We start from the raw sequence: 13,595 nt of genomic DNA, 5'->3' as shown, positions 1-13,595 counted from the left end.
TGTGGCTCTCTCCTTTTTTTCCTCCTCTGTTCCTCTCTCCCACTTTTTTTTTATTCCCCTGTGGCTCTCTCCTTTTTTTCCTCCTCTGTTCCTCTCTCCCACTTTTTTTTTTATTACTCTGTGGCTCTCTCCTTTTTTTCCTCCTCTGTTTCTCTGTCCCCTTTCTTTATAGTACTGTCCCTCCCTGTTTTCCTCCCCTAGCCTCTCCGTTTCTTTACTTACCTTTTGTCAACTTCTTTCTTTTCTTTTCTGCTCTTCTGTCTTCTTTCTTCATGCTGGCTGTGGCGCTCCTCACTGACTGACAGGCGTGACTTGATGACGTCACGCCCGGCAGTCAGTGTGAATGGAGGAGAGGAGGGACACGGCGCCGCGCGATCACGTGGCTATTTTTTTTATTATTATTTATTTTTTCTTACAGCTCCCAAGAAACCCAAGACCCCCCCCCCCCCCCCCCCGCGAAAAAAAAAAAAAAAGTTAAAAAAAAAATACCGCAAGAGAGAAAAATAAAATAAGAAAATAAATAAATTTTATTAGCAGCGAGGGCCCGGGCCCCCTGGCATGGCCGGGCCCGGGTAAACTGTACCCGCTCCCCCCCCCCTCTCGGCGGCCCTGCGTGTAAAAACCTATAGTTGCCTATAGTTACCAGTATATTTTTGCCTTTATGTATTCATTCACATACACACACATAACCTTTGTTTTCTGTACAGAAAATAAATTTCCCAAACAATGGCACTATCTTTTCAGAGATTTTACCAAGTGATTACACTATGCATAGCTAACAGACTATGATCATGACTGTTTACACACGTGGCAACAATACCGGAAGTTCATACACGCTAAACAGGAAGCACACATACACTAGTCAATGCAGTACCCTTTAAAACGCAAAACGACAATAAAAATAAACATTTTTCTTTCTTGTCCCTAGATTCAAATTAGCGTTCCTTCAGTCTATGCAACAACAGACATTCGGTTTCGCAATACAAAGTGAACCACAGGTCTTAAACACATTGCGTTCTTTCCTGTTATGTGACGCGTCTGTCAATCCACCCTTTGTTGAGGAACCGAATACCGTAAGCGTTGCATACCTGCCGATAACGTAACACCTAAACTCACGAGCCCCCAATTATTAAAGTAATTCTATTGTTTTAAAATAAGCATTGCCCAATCAATTGTATGTGTTTCCAAAGCACAAGGTGGTTTATTTTAGCAGATGTAAATAGTCAACAATTCAATACATGATTATATTATGATAAAGTACAGTACAGCACAGCCAATACCAAAAGATAAGTACATACCAATGCTATCGCATGCGCTCGCTGCGCACCCACGGGACCTGGTGGACAGTATATATGTTAGAATACTGTGTCAGAGTTGACTGAGAGCCAAAGGGTGTGCAGCTATGATTATATACAGTACAGTGTTACACTTGAACAATAGAGATGACGTAGATTGTTTCTATAGGTCCAGACGTTGTGTGGGTCCAGGGTAAACAGATCATAGGCTGATTCAATCTAATGAATCCAAAGGTGGGGGTCGTCTATCCAGGGGGGTCTGCTCCTTTCATAGCCAGCATCATACAAAGGTGTATTCCCTAATATCAATAACTAAAGTATGCAATGTGTGATCTCTTCGCCGACTGCACCGGACAGCTGCTGATGAATAGGGTTTCAGTATGATACCAGACATGCCACCTTTCCCACAACCTGAACCTTGAGTATCACTGAAGTGTACATATATATATATATATATATATATATATATATATATATATATATATATATATATATATATATATATATATATATATATATATATATGCTTAGTGGCGTCTGTGTGTAAAAAAAAAAAAGTTGCGGCGCCACCTGCTGGGCAGAGTTATACACTGACCTACTAAATTCTTAGTGTGTGTGGGGAAAAAAAAATCAAAAAGGGCTGAAATTTGGTATAAATAACTAAATGTTGTAATGCGAGTGTGTGCGTGCGTATGTTACAGTGCGATCGCATCACGCCACGTGTTACGTGGCGTACTCTTCGCAATTGCACGGCAAACCAATATTAAACCAATACTTTCGTTCATCCAATTATACGACTTTGACTGTGTGTGTGTGTGTGTGTGTGTGTGAGGACACCTAGCACACCAGTAAGAGACCTTATTGAGATTATATATTTGTACATGGGTTTACAGTTCATGTTATATACACTTGGATAGTGGAACAAATAGAGCACATATAGAACGTTTATTACTGATTCTCTATGAAGTGATCATTGTATCTAAGTGTGCTTATGTTGTACTTTTACACAACATCATATGTTTAAATATGCACAAACACAAAAGGCATCACAGTTGGTGGAACTATCAGCACATTTTCGAAGGACGGTGGTGAGTGTGAACACACTTCCAAATTTGCACGACATTGTTAAATTATTGTTGGTGAGTTTTAGGAAGTTTATAAAACAAAATCTACCGATACAAAGTGCTTTGCTACAATATATGATTGTGCGAGTGCAGATGTTGTTGCAATACTTTATCTGAAGTTCAGAAATTGCAGTCATGTAAGATTTATTATTAAAATCTAGTGATTATCATTATAAATAAGTATGAGTCATCAACCTATAGGAAGCTTGTATTGCCTGTTGTTCTCCGATTCCCTGTACTTTCAAGTGTCAATCTAGCATCTCTCTCATCTATAAAAGTTATGTGGAACAATAGCATCACCGTGTGGTCAGTATTGATAGCTGCCTGTGTTTTTCCTTTTCAGATACATCGTCATTTTTAGGTCTGGTAGCATGTATAATACTTTATACTGTAACCAATTTTAATTCGAGAGCCTGCCTGTAATCGGATTAATGCAGATTTATCTAGTAAGCAAAAATTACACGCATTTGAAAGAGCCAATGAAATGTGTTTAAGTCAATCAATTTTGAATGGCTGGCCCTCGAAATCTAAGGGGAAAGAGCAGCTTCTCGTCACTCCTTTATACACAGCACAAAGGCTCTTCTCGGAGCCACCTAATCCTCTCTCTACAGCAAGCGAGACCCCATCTCACTGCTTTCTACTACACGAAGCCGCTGATATATGTGGTTGAAAGGATCCATGGAGCAGTTCCAATGAGAATAAAGGCTACGTGCATAATTTAGAGCTGAAAATGTGTATGAAACGGGACAGCTAAATTGTGGGAAACCGTATCTGGCTCAAAAGTAGAACTACCAGGGAACCTTTGATTACCCAGATAAAACGAATAGTAATGTGTATAGAGCTCTAGTAAGAAAACGTGGGTGGCTCTGAAAAGAGCCTTTGTGTTGTGGGGGTGTCAGTGGGGAGTAAATCACTTGCTCTTAGCTGCCTTGTGGCTCTCGGTCTTCTTGGGCAGCAGCACGGCCTGGATGTTGGGCAGGACGCCTCCCTGGGCGATCGTCACCCCACCGAGCAGCTTGTTTAGCTCTTCATCGTTGCGCACAGCCAGCTGCAGGTGGCGGGGGATGATACGGGTCTTCTTGTTATCACGGGCGGCATTTCCAGCCAACTCCAGAATCTCAGCCGTCAGGTACTCGAGCACGGCGGCCAGATAGACAGGAGCTCCGGCTCCCACACGATGAGCATAGTTCCCCTTCCTCAAAAGACGGTGAACACGGCCAACAGGAAACTGAAGACCGGCCCGAGATGAGCGAGTCTTGGCCTTAGCCCGGGTCTTACCGCCTTGTTTGCCTCTACCAGACATGTTATGCTCAGGTTAATTCAATACACACGAGTAGCAAACTCCGCCTTCATTCCTTTATTTATATGTTCGAAAAACAAACGACTGCATCTGTGATTGGTCCGTTTTCAGACTGGCCAGTGACAAAAATGTTCGGGCACTCACCAATCAGCACAGGGAGAAGGGGTATAGCTTTTCTAAAGATCCCGTGACAGAACTAACCAATAGCGCCTAGAGCTGAAGATAAGGTTAATTTACATAGACTGCCTATAAATACAGCGATTGTGGGCGGTGCTAGTAATAGTTTCTTTACACTCTGTCGAGATCTTGTTATTGCAATGCCTGAACCAGCCAAGTCTGCACCTGCGGCCAAAAAGGGCTCCAAGAAAGCCGTGACCAAGACCCAGAAGAAAGATGGGAAGAAGCGTAGAAAGACCAGGAAGGAGAGTTATGCTATCTACGTGTACAAGGTGCTGAAGCAGGTCCACCCTGATACCGGCATCTCCTCCAAGGCCATGGGTATCATGAACTCCTTTGTTAATGACATTTTTGAGCGCATCGCAGGCGAAGCCTCCCGCCTGGCTCACTACAACAAGCGCTCCACCATCACCTCCCGGGAGATCCAGACCGCTGTGCGTCTACTGCTGCCCGGTGAGCTGGCAAAGCACGCCGTGTCTGAGGGCACCAAGGCCGTCACCAAGTACACCAGCGCCAAGTAATCTGCAATCTCTGTTCTAAGATAACACAAAGGCTCTTTTAAGAGCCACCCAAATCTTCTCAATCGAGGCTATGACATTTGCTAGATCCCGCATGTTCTTTGTGGTGTTTTGTATCTCCGCGAAACCATCACATTTCAAGCTACTCGTTCTTGCAATACCCCACATATTGTTCCTTACGCTTTAATCACTGCCTAGCATTTCCCTTCAGATCATGTAAGGGCCGATATTTGTAACGCTGTGCAGCCCAAGGTCTTTTAATAACGTGAATAACAGGTCTTGAGTAATAGATGTTCTAAAACTGCCATGTGTAGAATCTAGATGAAATAAGTGGTATATGGGGGTATGTTTGTGCTCTAGGACATGGACATACTACAACTCTTTGAAGATTGAGTGGGTGGCTCTCAAAAGAGCCTTTTTGTTTTTCAACATGGCAAAGAAATTGGCCTCCGAAACCGTACATAGTGGAGACCTAAGCGATTGAAAAAGGGGCTTTCCCAGCTTTCTCGTATCTAATGGATGCATCACTCGCCGCCCATATAGACTCTTGAATAGAGAAAACTTGGTGGACTCCTGAGATACCTCGTTAAATGTAAAGAGGAGCTGTTGCAGGGTCTTCTCCCAGTCTCCTCCCTCCGTGCTGACATATGTGCAGAGAAAATGTTTAACGCACCATTGCAACACTCACATTACCAATTAGTTCGTGGATAGGGGGATGGTACGCTAGGGTCTTACCACAAGATTTTCCCTGTAGAGTCTTTATAATTTCCCCAGGATACGTATTTCTCAATTCCTGTGGGAAACCCACCCTGAAAGAACCACTGCTTCTGGATACGAGGTGGTAATCAATATTTTTTCATTTTGGCTGGTATGGGGCAGGAAGAATATAATGTCTTTCTCAATCGATGCTATGACACCTTTTGTATTATTACCCCGTTTATTATGTTGCTTTGTATTTTTTGAAAGTCTCCTGGTTACGTTTCCCTGTACTCGTCCCCCAACATGTAAACCCGTTCCACAGCTGGGATTTACGCTCATTTGACTACACGTTGTAAAAGCATAGATTAGTGGTCTTCGCCTACTTTATACAATGGTTGAGACGGATGTCTGCGGTGTAACTCCCGCACTCAGAACAGGCTGCGAGTGATGGTGTCACTATTCACTCATGTATTGGATCTACGTGTAACAAAGCCGTGGGGTGATATGCTGTAGTATCTTAAAATGCTACAGACCTATTCCTCCAGTAATCATGGGCATAATAGTAAACTTACAGCTCTTTGAAGACTGAGTGGGTGGCTCTTAAAAGAGCCTTTGTGTGTAATGGGATACAGAGAAATTAACCTCCAAACCCGTACAGAGTGCGACCCTGACGTTTCAGGGCATACACGACATCCATGGCTGTGACAGTCTTTCTCTTTGCGTGCTCTGTGTAAGTGACGGCATCACGGATCACATTCTCCAGGAAGACCTTCAGGACACCGCGGGTCTCCTCGTAGATGAGCCCAGAGATGCGCTTCACACCTCCCCTACGAGCTAAACGACGGATAGCTGGTTTAGTGATGCCCTGTATGTTATCACGGAGCACCTTCCTGTGCCTCTTAGCACCGCCTTTCCCGAGCCCCTTGCCTCCTTTACCGCGTCCAGACATGATTTGCACTGCTGGCGTTGCCTAATCAACTGATGTGAATTGGTTGTACAGCAAACTTCTTTAATACAGTTAAGTCGGACCTGAAAGGACACAAAGTATAGAGGAAGAAATGGGCGTGTCATTTGATAATTATTGCTACATGTGGCTTTCGTTCCCCTTGCCGATTGGCTGAACGAGCAGCCGTTAAAGATTTTAAAATTCCCGCCGCGTCGCTTATAGTCATTGTAGTGTTTAGCTTATGATCTTATTTAATTTAGTTTCTCATTTTAGCTGAATGGTTATCTGTCTGTTTTTTTCAAGTTGTGTGACGGCATTTTATTATGTAGAAATTACACATTTTAGAGTTTTAATCTGCAATCTATAACACTGGTCGGTTGTTAACATATATTGATGATGAAAGTAATAATATATTTGTAATATAAGGTGGTAGCAGTGTAGTTATCTGTCGTGTTTCAGTTGGATCTAATCTTGTATTCCTTTAAATACCTTTGAATTTACTAGTGACCGGCTCTGTACATTTTTAACTGCAGCCACAAATAAAAACACTAAATATAATATGACTTATTTGAATAATGCATTAGAATGAGGATTTCTGCCTGAAATTGACTTTTTAAAGCGTAGAACCAGCCTAGTGTATGTCAAATGACAGCAACATCTGTAATGATATAAAGATATAAAAAAAAACAACTGGACTTCAATGGTTATTTTCAAAACACCGCAAGCTCTGGTGAAGTAACGCTCTCATGTGGCGAGAGCAGGATGCTGGGCAGTACTGACTGTGCAGCAATCCCTGTACCCCATATTGAAAGTACCTTGTTTGTAATGTCTAATTTCACGCATTTAGAATTCTTAAATGTGTCCAGGTTGAGACCTTTCTGTGCTTGCTGGCTATCCGGGATTGCCCATTTAGTCCGCAGATGACTGGGAGGTGACCACCACTGTGTTTTAATAAAGGTTATTCCTCCCTTAGTTTCGCCAGTGTATGTGCCACAATGTATTGTTACTAATGTATATTGTATGCTTTATGAGAGCCGACAGAATTAAATATGTTGTGTTGGCACCGGTACCTGGTCTGCAGAAGAACTATAGCCAGTGGTCAACAGATTTCTAATGAGAAGCCCGGACAGCACAGCCTGCTCTAGAGGCGCTAAATACCGGTCAGGCAGCTGACACTAGTCGGGTCAGAGTTCCTTCTAGCCGCCTAGATGCAGCAGGGAGCACGGGGCAGTTAGAGAGCAGCCAGGTGCAGTTTGGTAACAGAAGGTAAGGACAGAATGATTTACTGACATACGAGATCTAAAAGGCATTTCATTCATGTTTGCTGAAAGCGAACACGTTATGTTTATAGACGGGTACCCGGACAGTAAGAGCTGCACGTGGGCTTGTGTTTGCAAGGAACACAAAGAGCAGCGGGATCCAACAAGTGTCATAGCCTCGATTAAGAAGATTTGGGTGGCTCTTAAAAGAGCCTTTGTGGCAACTCGGAAAGGAGGAATTTGCAGATTACTTGGCGCTGGTGTACTTGGTGACGGCCTTAGTGCCCTCAGACACGGCGTGCTTGGCCAGCTCACCGGGCAGCAGTAGACGCACAGCGGTCTGGATCTCCCGGGAGGTGATGGTGGAGCGCTTGTTGTAGTGAGCCAGGCGGGAGGCTTCTCCTGCGATGCGCTCAAAAATGTCATTAACAAAGGAGTTCATGATACCCATGGCCTTGGAGGAGATGCCGGTATCAGGGTGGACCTGCTTCAGCACCTTGTACACGTAGATAGCATAACTCTCCTTCCTGGTCTTTCTACGCTTCTTCCCATCTTTCTTCTGGGTCTTGGTCACGGCTTTCTTGGAGCCCTTTTTGGCCGCAGGAGCAGACTTTGCTGGATCAGGCATTCTTAAAACAAATACTGGTCAGTGAGTCAGCGACTATTACTTGCACCTCCCACAATCGCCCTATTTATAGGCAGGCCATGTAAATAAGACTTATATCCAGCTCTATATGCTATTGGCTAGTCATGTCATGTGATGTGTTTCAATATCATACCCACCTCTATCTTATACGGATTGGTGGATACCTGAACATCAGCTGCATTGGCTAGTCCGAAAACAGACCAATCAGAGATGCAGGAGTTTGTCACTGAAAGGTATAAATAAAAGGATGAGGGAGGAGTTTAATCACAGTAGTTTATTACGAAATACGCAACTGAAAATGTCTGGTAGAGGCAAACAAGGCGGAAAGACCCGGGCTAAGGCCAAGACTCGCTCATCTCGGGCTGGGCTTCAGTTTCCAGTTGGACGTGTTCACCGTCTTTTGAGAAAGGGTAATTATGCCGAGCGTGTGGGAGCCGGAGCTCCTGTCTATCTGGCCGCCGTGCTCGAGTACCTAACGGCTGAGATTCTGGAGTTGGCAGGAAATGCCGCCCGTGATAACAAGAAGACCCGCATCATCCCCCGCCACCTGCAGCTGGCTGTGCGCAACGATGAAGAGCTAAACAAGCTGCTCGGAGGGGTGACGATCGCCCAGGGAGGCGTCCTGCCCAACATCCAGGCCGTGCTGCTGCCCAAGAAGACCGAGAGCCACAAGGCAGCTAAGAGCAAGTGATTTACTCCCCACTGACACCCCCACAACACAAAGGCTCTTTTCAGGGCCACCCACATTTTCTTGCGAGAGCTTTATACATTACTTATTGCTTTATCTGGATAGTCGGAAGCTCACTGACAGTTTTACTATTGAGCTAGACGAGAAACAGCCTTTTCTCCTCAGATTCTGCTGTTCAGTCCTTCAAACTTTCATTTAATATCCCTTGCGTCCTTCAGAACGCCTGCTTTATATTTTGCTTACCACTTAAATCTGAAGCGATAATATTACTATTAGAATTTTACCTACGTAAGACCTGACAGGCTCCCGAATTAAAGTTGAAAGACTAGAAAACCATTTATTGTAAACAATCTTAAAAATTACAATGTATCTGATAAACGGCAGACGTCACTACTGATCACACGGTGGTAGTATTGATTTACACACAGTAATAGTATATAAGAGATACGTTACTACGGTGTATGACACTTGTCAGCACAGTGAATCGGAGACCAATACAAGCTTCCTATGGTGTCGATAACAAATACTTGATGATAATCACTGGATTTAAATAATCTGACATAACCGTCCAATAGGTAGCAGTTGTATAGCGTATGACCTAGTAAGAAAATAATACCGTAATATAAACATAAGGAGTTTCCGTCCTTTGCTCATTTTGTTCAGGGGCAGTAAACGGTTTATGAAGCTACACACGGGGTGTAGAAGAGCGACATAATTGCTTATAGAAAATAACCATTGTCACGGTGCACTGACGTTATGTGTATGTAACTATCAATGTGTGTGTAAACTAGTCAGATGTCTGGAGGTATTTGTTACCGGGGACCATAAGGGGTTCACATCTGCTTTGTTGAGCCAGAAGCAGTCACCACCACAGGGTAAAAGATAGAGGATGGATGGGGGGGTACATTATAGCTCAGTCAAGACCGAGTGGGTGGCTCTCAAAAGAGCCTTTGTGTAACGGGGCACCGGAGTGCGGATCTGCAGTTTTACTTCTTCTTAGGAGCTGTCTTCTTGGGCTTCGCTGCTTTCTTAGCCGGGCTCTTGGTCACTTTAGGCTTCGCTGCCTTCTTGGCCACTTTAGGCTTAGCCGCCTTCTTGGCCGGGCTCTTGGTCACTTTAGGCTTCGCTGCCTTCTTGGCCGGGCTCTTGGCCACCTTCTTGGATTTCACAGCGACTTTTGGCTTCTTTGGGCTTTTTGCAGCCTTCTTGGCAACTGCCGGTTTTTTCGCCTTTTTAGGGCTCTTGGATGCGCTCGGAGCCTTCTTGGGGGACTTGGATACTTTCTTGGCTTTGGCCACTGCTGCCTTCTTCACCGCCTTGTCCTTGCTGTCCAACTGTTTCTTGTTCAGCTTAAAGGAGCCGGAGGCACCGCTGCCTTTCACCTGGATGAGGGTTTCTTTGGTCACCAAGCTCTTGATCGCCAACTTCAGGCGGCTGTTGTTCTTCTCCACATCGTATCCTCCGGCAGCCAGAGCTTTCTTCACAGCGGCCAGGGAAATCCCATTACGCTCCTTGGATGCAGCTGCCACCTTTACAATCTGCTCAGACACGCTGGGACCGGACGCTTTGCTGCTCTTCATGGATCCTGCTGAAGCTGCTTTCTTGGGCCGCTTACTCTTGGCGGGGGCCTCTGCTGGAGGAGCAGGCGCTGCGGCTGGGACTGGCTCAGACATCCTCCAATACAAATGACTATGACTCTATGCTCAAACTGACACGTTTAGTGGTAGGACTTGTTCAACCAAGAATTTATATACAGCTCAGGGATATGCGGCCATTGGCTGAGATAAAGAACCAGCCGCTGTGTTTATTGGTGGATAGCGAAGCCACGCCCACTATTCCTTCTCTGCAGTTCCAGGATGTCTGCGATCTCTTTTGTGTTTCTTTTGAGGGAAGTAATGAGACCTTTATAGGACATATGATAGTGTCTGCTCGTTCTCCAGCTTGTCAGCTGTAAATCATGTGCTGACATTTGCTGCTGAGTAAGCTTATCAAAGGTACTAAAAACATATCCGACCTCTTTACCATCTACAACGGGTCTCATCTCTCTTATCCATACATTAATGGCAGGGTCCTACCAGATAACTCTCAATAGATGATTACCAGCAGCCTAGAGCTTGAGATAGTCAGCTGCCACAGGTAGAAACGACTGCAGATGTTCACAGACAAACACAGCTTGTTGTGTTCAGGTCATCTCAACAACCCCTTGCGGTCTGCGGGAACTGCTGGTAACTTGTCCAGCTTCCCTTCATCCCCTTCAGTTGGCATTGGGAGGAAGGGAACATTAATCGAATTTTTGCTAAGCAAACCACCTGATGTAATGAAAAGGCATTGTCCAGGGCTATTATAGCCACCTACGTATTCGGATATATAGTGACCCCAGGTCACCAGTGGTTTGGTTTTGTGCGGGAAAAATGTCTGAAACAATCAAAGCCTCCAGCAGAGGCCTCGGCCGTGGAGACTCCAAGAAGAGCAGGAAAACATTGGATCACAAATACAAATAATTGCACAGTGATTTCAGATCGATAATTTAAAACCCGTGTTTGTCATTATCAACAAGGCATAAATATAGATCTACAAAAGTGATTATATTCCCTGACGTGGTTCGAATCCTTTTACTATCCCTAGTTATTATCCCTCTCGTCTTCGCTGAATGTGATGCAATGGCACCCCCGTGTGGTCAATGTGGATAGCTTTTTTACATACATTGTAATTATCGTGACTGGAAACACTTAATTTTTTATTATTACACATCATTTAATTCGAGAGCTTGCCAGGCCTTCTTAAGTTATAATAATATATAATATTAAAAATTACGAGTCAAGTAATAAGCAAAGAATTTAGGCGGGCATTTTGAAAGTTAAGACGCAGTTTTTAAGCCAATCAATTTGAAGGGCGTTCTTAACTCATCCAATTGCATTGCAGCACACTGTATAAATAGGATTGTTAAGAATCTGCATCTTATATTCTTTATAGAATCAGTAGAACTATGGCCAGGACCAAGCAGACCGCTCGTAAGTCCACCGGTGGGAAAGCTCCCCGCAAGCAGCTGGCAACTAAAGCCGCCCGGAAGAGCGCCCCAGCTACCGGTGGTGTGAAGAAACCTCACCGTTACCGGCCAGGCACCGTCGCTCTGAGGGAGATCCGCCGCTACCAGAAGTCCACTGAGCTGTTGATCCGCAAGCTGCCCTTCCAGCGCTTGGTGCGGGAGATCGCCCAGGACTTCAAGACCGACCTGCGCTTCCAGAGCTCGGCTGTCATGGCTCTGCAAGAGGCCAGCGAGGCTTATCTGGTGGGGCTCTTCGAGGACACCAACCTGTGCGCCATCCACGCTAAGAGGGTGACCATCATGCCCAAAGACATCCAGCTGGCCCGCAGGATCCGAGGGGAGAGGGCATAAGGACTCGGCACTGACTTACACACAGCACAAAGGCTCTTTTCAGAGCCACCAAATCTTTCTCTAAACGAGCTGCAGCATTATTCTGTGTAGTAACATTTTAATCAGAAGTTATTATCTATGTGTAAAATCTCTGCATTTTGTTTGCCGATGTGGATTCTAATTACACATATTCTATATGATCAGCGCGATTAGATAATTAACACTGGGCCGTTGTTGTCCACGTCTGACTCGTTTCCTTTGTTCCCTCTGGTAATACTGTGCAATTCACGGGAATCCGTCAACATTCCCCTCCCAAAGCCAACAGCCTTTTACACAATATCTCGGGAAAAGGTGGGTGGCTCCAAAGAGCAAGCGGGTTCCGGGTTAGTGATTCACTTGCACATCCACCCAAATATGGCAAGCAGCATGTGGGGGTATAAATTAGTAGACGCATGCTGTAAACAGATTAGACCGCTCAATTTATACACGGGATGAAATCGATGTGGCCCCATTATAGCTAATATAAATTACAGACTGAACGATGACGTCGATAATCACAGTATTGTGCAGAAACAAGTAATCATAGGTGTGTGTGTAACGTGATATTAGGGAGCTAAACCTCTCACGGTCCTGGACATTAGTCGTACAGCTCTTTACAGACATGGTGGGCGGCCCTTAGAAGGGCCTTTGTGGTTTGTAATGGGATAGACAAAGAAATTAGCCTCCGAATCCGTACAGAGTGCGACCCTGACGTTTCAGGGCATACACGACATCCATGGCTGTGACAGTCTTTCTCTTTGCGTGCTCTGTGTAAGTGACGGCATCACGGATCACATTCTCCAGGAAGACCTTCAAGACACCGCGGGTTTCCTCGTAGATGAGCCCAGAGATGCGCTTCACACCTCCCCTACGAGCTAAACGACGGATAGCTGGTTTAGTGATGCCCTGGATGTTATCACGGAGAACCTTCCTGTGCCTCTTAGCACCGCCTTTCCCGAGCCCCTTGCCTCCTTTACCGCGTCCAGACATGATGTAACTTTCAGTCAAAAATGTTCCAACTGATACAGTTTAGCTGCGCAACAAGCTTCTTTTATGCAGCTGGGTCGGACCTGATAGGGGACATAAGAGGAAGGGGGCGTGTCCAGTAGGCAGCGGTTCTTTGTACGTTGTGTGACGCGGGCTTCGGTTCCCCCCTTATCACTGATTCGCTGAGCGCTCAACCGTTTGCGAATTTAAAATTCCCGCTCAGTCGCTCCTATTGTTTGCAGTGTATAGCTTACGAAGTAAAGCAATTTAATGTCTCCTTTAATTGATCGATTGTACATGGCTGTGTGCGCGGTTTTTGGTTGTTTGACTGCATATTATGTAAATGTAAAACATTCTAGTGGTTTAAGCCATACTTACCTACTTTCTTCAGCTCCCTTCCGGGAGCCAGCCAGTGGAGGGGGGCGTGAAGGGGCGGGGTGGCCGAAATCGCGTCATTTGACAGCGGGGGCGGGGCCAAACGCCGCGATTCACCGGGAATCGCGGCGTTTGGGATCTAATTCTGCCCACTTCACTAGGAAGT

The 13,595-nt window shown here is 45.2% G+C and overlaps 8 protein-coding genes across 8 annotated transcripts; 3 read left to right on the top strand and 5 right to left on the bottom strand.

Annotated features, from left to right (window-relative positions):
• Positions 1-3,278: 3,278 nt before the first annotated feature.
• LOC142114757 (histone H2A type 1-like) lies at positions 3,279-3,738 on the bottom strand. The gene has a single exon (XM_075194042.1). It carries the CDS (start codon positions 3,720-3,722, stop codon positions 3,330-3,332), a length of 393 nt encoding a protein of 130 aa, XP_075050143.1. The 5' UTR covers positions 3,723-3,738; the 3' UTR covers positions 3,279-3,329.
• Positions 3,739-4,032: 294 nt separating this feature from the next.
• Positions 4,033-4,470, top strand: LOC142114756 (histone H2B 1.1-like). The gene has a single exon (XM_075194041.1). The coding sequence runs from the start codon at positions 4,037-4,039 to the stop codon at positions 4,415-4,417; it is 381 nt and encodes a 126-aa protein (XP_075050142.1). The 5' UTR covers positions 4,033-4,036; the 3' UTR covers positions 4,418-4,470.
• Positions 4,471-5,750: 1,280 nt separating this feature from the next.
• Positions 5,751-6,062, bottom strand: LOC142114739 (histone H4). Its single transcript, XM_075194026.1, has one exon. It carries the CDS (start codon positions 6,060-6,062, stop codon positions 5,751-5,753), a length of 312 nt encoding a protein of 103 aa, XP_075050127.1.
• A 1,355-nt stretch (positions 6,063-7,417) lies between these two features.
• LOC142114748 (histone H2B 1.1-like) lies at positions 7,418-7,967 on the bottom strand. The gene has a single exon (XM_075194034.1). It carries the CDS (start codon positions 7,944-7,946, stop codon positions 7,566-7,568), a length of 381 nt encoding a protein of 126 aa, XP_075050135.1. The 5' UTR covers positions 7,947-7,967; the 3' UTR covers positions 7,418-7,565.
• A 280-nt stretch (positions 7,968-8,247) lies between these two features.
• LOC142114774 (histone H2A type 1-like) lies at positions 8,248-8,786 on the top strand. Its single transcript, XM_075194057.1, has one exon. The coding sequence runs from the start codon at positions 8,263-8,265 to the stop codon at positions 8,653-8,655; it is 393 nt and encodes a 130-aa protein (XP_075050158.1). The 5' UTR covers positions 8,248-8,262; the 3' UTR covers positions 8,656-8,786.
• Positions 8,787-9,420: 634 nt separating this feature from the next.
• Positions 9,421-12,157, top strand: LOC142114732 (histone H3). The gene is made up of 2 exons (XM_075194020.1): positions 9,421-9,527; positions 11,626-12,157. The coding sequence occupies exon 2, from the start codon at positions 11,639-11,641 to the stop codon at positions 12,047-12,049; it is 411 nt and encodes a 136-aa protein (XP_075050121.1). The 5' UTR covers positions 9,421-9,527; positions 11,626-11,638; the 3' UTR covers positions 12,050-12,157.
• On the bottom strand, positions 9,438-10,359 carry LOC142114731 (histone H1-like). The gene has a single exon (XM_075194019.1). It carries the CDS (start codon positions 10,323-10,325, stop codon positions 9,639-9,641), a length of 687 nt encoding a protein of 228 aa, XP_075050120.1. The 5' UTR covers positions 10,326-10,359; the 3' UTR covers positions 9,438-9,638.
• Positions 12,158-12,745: 588 nt separating the features above from the next.
• LOC142114738 (histone H4) lies at positions 12,746-13,057 on the bottom strand. The gene has a single exon (XM_075194025.1). The coding sequence runs from the start codon at positions 13,055-13,057 to the stop codon at positions 12,746-12,748; it is 312 nt and encodes a 103-aa protein (XP_075050126.1).
• Between the last annotated feature and the right edge of the window lie 538 nt (positions 13,058-13,595).

The sequence above is a fragment of the Mixophyes fleayi genome, unplaced genomic scaffold (genome assembly GCF_038048845.1).
Source record: "Mixophyes fleayi isolate aMixFle1 unplaced genomic scaffold, aMixFle1.hap1 Scaffold_148, whole genome shotgun sequence".
Classification (NCBI taxonomy): domain Eukaryota; kingdom Metazoa; phylum Chordata; class Amphibia; order Anura; family Limnodynastidae; genus Mixophyes; species Mixophyes fleayi.
The sequence above is the reverse complement of the archived record's forward strand: the minus strand, read 5'-3'. Positions and strand labels throughout refer to the sequence as shown.

What these genes read in the sequence shown, in the direction of transcription:
- LOC142114757 (XM_075194042.1), bottom strand. Translation starts at nt 3,722, where the DNA reads ATGTCTGGTAGAGGCAAACAAGGCGGTAAGACCCGGGCTAAGGCCAAG.
- LOC142114756 (XM_075194041.1), top strand. Translation starts at nt 4,037, where the DNA reads ATGCCTGAACCAGCCAAGTCTGCACCTGCGGCCAAAAAGGGCTCCAAG.
- LOC142114739 (XM_075194026.1), bottom strand. Translation starts at nt 6,062, where the DNA reads ATGTCTGGACGCGGTAAAGGAGGCAAGGGGCTCGGGAAAGGCGGTGCT.
- LOC142114748 (XM_075194034.1), bottom strand. Translation starts at nt 7,946, where the DNA reads ATGCCTGATCCAGCAAAGTCTGCTCCTGCGGCCAAAAAGGGCTCCAAG.
- LOC142114774 (XM_075194057.1), top strand. Translation starts at nt 8,263, where the DNA reads ATGTCTGGTAGAGGCAAACAAGGCGGAAAGACCCGGGCTAAGGCCAAG.
- LOC142114731 (XM_075194019.1), bottom strand. Translation starts at nt 10,325, where the DNA reads ATGTCTGAGCCAGTCCCAGCCGCAGCGCCTGCTCCTCCAGCAGAGGCC.
- LOC142114732 (XM_075194020.1), top strand. Translation starts at nt 11,639, where the DNA reads ATGGCCAGGACCAAGCAGACCGCTCGTAAGTCCACCGGTGGGAAAGCT.
- LOC142114738 (XM_075194025.1), bottom strand. Translation starts at nt 13,057, where the DNA reads ATGTCTGGACGCGGTAAAGGAGGCAAGGGGCTCGGGAAAGGCGGTGCT.